The sequence below is a fragment of the Pistacia vera genome, unplaced genomic scaffold (assembly GCF_008641045.1).
Source record: "Pistacia vera cultivar Batoury unplaced genomic scaffold, PisVer_v2 Contig1230, whole genome shotgun sequence".
NCBI classification, from domain to species: Eukaryota; Viridiplantae; Streptophyta; class Magnoliopsida; order Sapindales; family Anacardiaceae; genus Pistacia; species Pistacia vera.
In genome coordinates, this window is record NW_022195283.1 from 99,300 (window position 1) to 103,891 (window position 4,592).

At 34.3% G+C, this 4,592-nt stretch overlaps 1 protein-coding gene across 1 annotated transcript; it reads right to left on the reverse strand.

Annotated features, from left to right (window-relative positions):
• Positions 1-232: 232 nt before the first annotated feature.
• LOC116117448 lies at positions 233-1,127 on the reverse strand. The gene is made up of 2 exons (XM_031403475.1): positions 989-1,127; positions 233-414 (listed from the first exon to the last, which is right to left on the reverse strand). Exons 1-2 carry the CDS (start codon positions 1,125-1,127, stop codon positions 233-235), a joined length of 321 nt encoding a protein of 106 aa, XP_031259335.1.
• Between the last annotated feature and the right edge of the window lie 3,465 nt (positions 1,128-4,592).

The window sequence follows — 4,592 nt, forward strand, 5'->3', positions numbered from 1 at the left end:
TCTGGAAAAATTAAACTAAGTGTTAGATTTCCTGAAAATTCAAACATATAAAACAAAATACACAAAATAACACACCCCCAATGTAATTAAAATAGTAAATTGAAATAAAATTAAATAAATAAACAAAAACAATAAAAAAAAAAAAATGAAACAAACAAAGGAAAAGAAACATTTGGGTTGCCTCCCGAAAAGCGCTTGTTTAGTGTCTTAAGCTAGACAGGACGCTCAATCATCATTTAGGATCATTGAAGTACTCCATTTCCTTGTTTGGAGCATAATTTTCTCGGTAAGCTTGTAGCCGGTGTCCATTAACTTTGAATCGGTTTCTTGTCTTCAAGTTTTCTATCTCCACCGCTCCATGAGGGAACACTTCTTGAACTATGAATGGCCCAATCCATTTTGACTTCAATTTCCCTGGAAAAAGACGCAACCATTAGTCATAAAGTAACACTTTCATACCTGATTGGAATTCTTGTCGTTGTACAGCTTAGTTATTTCCTTGTAGATCTTAGTGTTCTTATACGCTTCATTCCTAAGCTCATTCAACTCTTTTAGTTGCAATTTCCTTTCATGTCCAACCTTGTCCAGCCAAGGTTCAATCTCTTGATCGCCCAATATGTCCTATGCTCTAATTCCCTTGGTAGATGGCACACTTTTCCAAAGACTAACCTATAGGGACTCATTCTGAGTGGAGTCTTGAAAGTTGTCCGATAGGCCAATAGAGCATCATTCAGTTTCACTACCCAATCTTTCTGTGATATGCAAACTGTTCTCTCCAAAATGGCCTTGATTTGCTTGTTACTTACTTCTACTTGCCCTGAAGTCTGAGGATGATATAGAGTTGCCACCTTATGTTTATTGTCTTACTTCTTCAACAATGTTGCAAAAGACTTGTTACAAAAGTGACTCCCCCCATCACTAATAATAGTTCTAAGGGTACCATAATGGGTAAAAATAAAGTCTTTAAGAAAACTAAGTACAACCTTACTATCATTAGTCTTTGTGGCAATCGCCTCAATCCATTTTGAAACATAATCAACGGCGACAAGTATATAAGTATCACCAAAAGAGTTAGGAAGCTGACCCATAAAGTCGATGCCCCACACATTGAACAACTCAACCGACATAAATGTCGTGAGTGGCATCTCATCTCTCTTACCAATATTCCCTGTCCGTTGGTAACGATCACATCCTGCACAAAAGGTAAAAGCATCTTTAAATAAGGACGACCAATAAAATCTAGATTGCAATACCTTAAGTGTCGTTTTCGTGCCACCAAAGTTTCCTCCACAAGATGATTCATGGCTATGTCTTAAAATGTCTTGCTGCTCTGAGTCAGGGACACATCTCCTTATTATTTGATCTGAACAACTTTTAAACAAGGATCATCCCAGAAGTAATGCTTAATAGTGGATAAGAATTTCTTCTTTTCCTGCAAGGTCAAATCAGGGTCAATTATACCACATGCAAGATAATTCAAAATGTTAGCATACGAAGGTTCTTTTCCGAGGATGGAAAAAAGTTGTTCATCAGGGAAGGTCTCAATAAAGGGCTACTGTAATGCTTTCTTTCTAGCTAGTAAACTCATAAAATAATCACTAAAACTCATTAAAAATATATAAAAGAAAATACACATATATATACGAGTAATAAAATATGGGCCCATATTTAATTTTTCTTTATATACAAATATTTACAAAATATTCTCAAAAATAGCAACTTGACAGTGTAGCCCAACCCTTCCATTGCGTGATGTTCCGAGCGACCGCAACTCACCTATTACCTGCAAAACATTAAAAACAACGGAGTGACCACTAATGGCTCAGTAAGTAAACCCACTATGCTACCCTTCTCTCTCTCTGTTGCTTAAAATTCCGAATTTTCTTTCCTTACATCACATATCCCGATTATTCACTATTCTTTCCCTGTTCTTCTCTCTGTTCTTTCTCTATTCTTTCTCTGTTTTGCTATCTGTTTTCTATATTTTTCACTACCCATGATAATGAGCATTGTATTATGCATATTCATGATGCAAATGCACAAATGCATAAATGATGTATTTTCTTTTCTATTTTTCTTATTCTGTTTTCTTTTTCTTTTTATTTATTTCTTTCTTTCTATTTTTTCTTTCTTTTCTATTCTTTCTTTCTTTTCCATTTTTTCTTTCTTTTCCATTCTTTCTTTCTATTCTTTCTTTCTTTTTTATTCTTTCTTTCTTTTCTATTCTTCCTTTCTATTCTTTCTTTCTCTTCTATATTTTCTTTCTTTTCTATTCTTTCTTTCTTTTCTTTTATATTCTTTCTTTCTTATCTATTCTTTCTTTCTATTCTTGCCGATCAGACTCGGTTAAGGCATGGATTTGGAGCCTTGGCCGTGTGAGTGAATTCTCTAATTCTGGGTACAGTCCTCATTCGCACACACTTCTAACGGACTGTACATTTCTTCTTTCTGAATTCTGAGGCCGCTTACTAAAAACGGCGTGCATGTGGGACTATGTCACTCACGGCTCCCCATCGCAACAACCCTCTCTTATTTTTATCTTTTTTTACACTTCTTTAAGAAAAATTCAGATTTGAATATCTTTAATATTCTCATTTCTTTCTATTTTCTCTTTAACATATTTTAGGGCATTTTCATGCTCTTATGAATATGTATGCATGTAGATGGTTTCATGCTTATAATTCTTTCTAACTTCACATATTTAAATGCAATTATGCATTATGGAATACAAACATGTCATTCTCTACCATCTACAAACACATCCCAAGGTAACACATAATCATACTCATACATGCACTTCTCCTTGGCATTTCATCAAACAATTCATGTGCACAAATCAACACTAATTTGGCTACACTTCTATCTCTATTTTAGGCCACCAAAAATTTGGAATAAACTCCTCCATAATTAACACAAAATCTGCCCAAAATACACACTTCAAAATTTTCACTTCAATTATTCCAAATCTCATACAAACATTCATCAAATAACAACTACACTAACACAACTTCTCATGGATAGGTTCTAATCATTATTCAACACCAAATCCATCAACAATTATACATATAACACATATATATGCATAAAGAAAGTTCTCTACACAACATAACTTAAATCATACTTAGGTTAGGATTTACTTACCTTTGATATGAGCAAATTCAACCCTTTAAGAATCTCCTTTGATCAAACTCTCTTCCTTTTAAATCATATGAGCATAAACCATCAAAATCAACACTTTAAAAACTGAAATTCATTTCTTAGTGCAAGGATCTTACCTATAGAAGCTTAAGATTGAAAATCTACTCAAAAACACCCAAAACCTATGAATTTCCTTTGAAGAAGAGTTGAAGAATTTGAGAGAATATGGAGGTGAAAGTGGCCTGCAAATGGATAAGAGTGGCTAGGGTTTCACTCTTCAATTTGATATAACATAAAAATTATATATTAGTTTCCCATTTTGCCCTTACACTTTCTTTAAAATTCCATCTATGTCCCTTAGTCAATTACCATAATGCCCTCTTTTTTATTGCATTCTCTATGAAATTCCATCTCTTTTCACTCCCCACAATTTCAACTAATTTTCAGTGAAAAGACCATTTTACCCCTTAATGCAAATTTAAGGCTTTTTCTTCACATTTTCTCAAAATAACTTTAGCAAAAATCAACTAAAGGTATAAGAGCATAAATTAAATTACGTGCCTCCATGTGGGTGTTACAGTTACTCTCCATCTTGATTATGCTCTTCATGGCTTGTTGTCTCCACAAGTCTAGGCAAGTGGTCATCCACTACATTTTCACTTCCCTTCTTATCCTTGATAGTCAAATCAAACTCTTCTAATAATAAAATCCATTTGATTAACCTGGACTTAGCATCCTTTTTACTCAACAGATATCTCAATGCAGCATGATCTGAAAACACAATCACTTTAGAACCAATCAAATAAGAAAGGAATTTTTCTAAAGCAAGCACAATAGCCAAGAATTCTTTTTTAGTCGCCGAGTAGTTAATATGTGCATCATTCAAAGTACAACTCACATAATGAATAACATGATGCAATTTTCCTACTCTCTATCCTAAAATTGCCCCTAATGCGTAATTAGAAGCATCACACATCAACTCAAATGGAAGTGACCAAGCAGGTGACATAAGAATAGGTGCAGATGTGAGTTTATCTTTCAGAATATTAAAAGTAGTCAAGCATTCATCATTGAAATCAAAAGGTGTTTCTTTAGCCAAGAGATTACATAATGGCTTACTAATCTTAGAATAATCCTTTATGAACTGCCTATAGAAACCTGCATGACCAAGAAAACTTCGCACACCCTTCACAAATGTGAATGGCGACAATCTAGCACTCAAATCAACCTTAGCTTTGTCTACTTCAATACCCATACTAGATACCACATGCCCTAAAATAGTTCCCTGTTTCACCATGAAATGACTCTTTTCCCAACTCAATGTTAAATTCATTTCAAGCATTTCCTTCGAAAAGCTCCTTGAGGTGTAGAATGATGGCAGCAGCGTCCATATTCTCATGCTGCTTTTGTAGCACTGGTGTCATCGATGCTAACATCAAGCATTGAATGCCATC

Excerpts from the sequence above, each read along its gene's own strand:
- LOC116117448 (XM_031403475.1), bottom strand. The coding sequence starts at position 1,127 with ATGTCGGTTGAGTTGTTCAATGTGTGGGGCATCGACTTTATGGGTCAG. Across the intron at positions 415-988 it reads TGCCACAAAGACTAATGATA|GGAAATTGAAGTCAAAATGG; the intron begins GTAAGGTTGTAC and ends GTCTTTTTCCAG.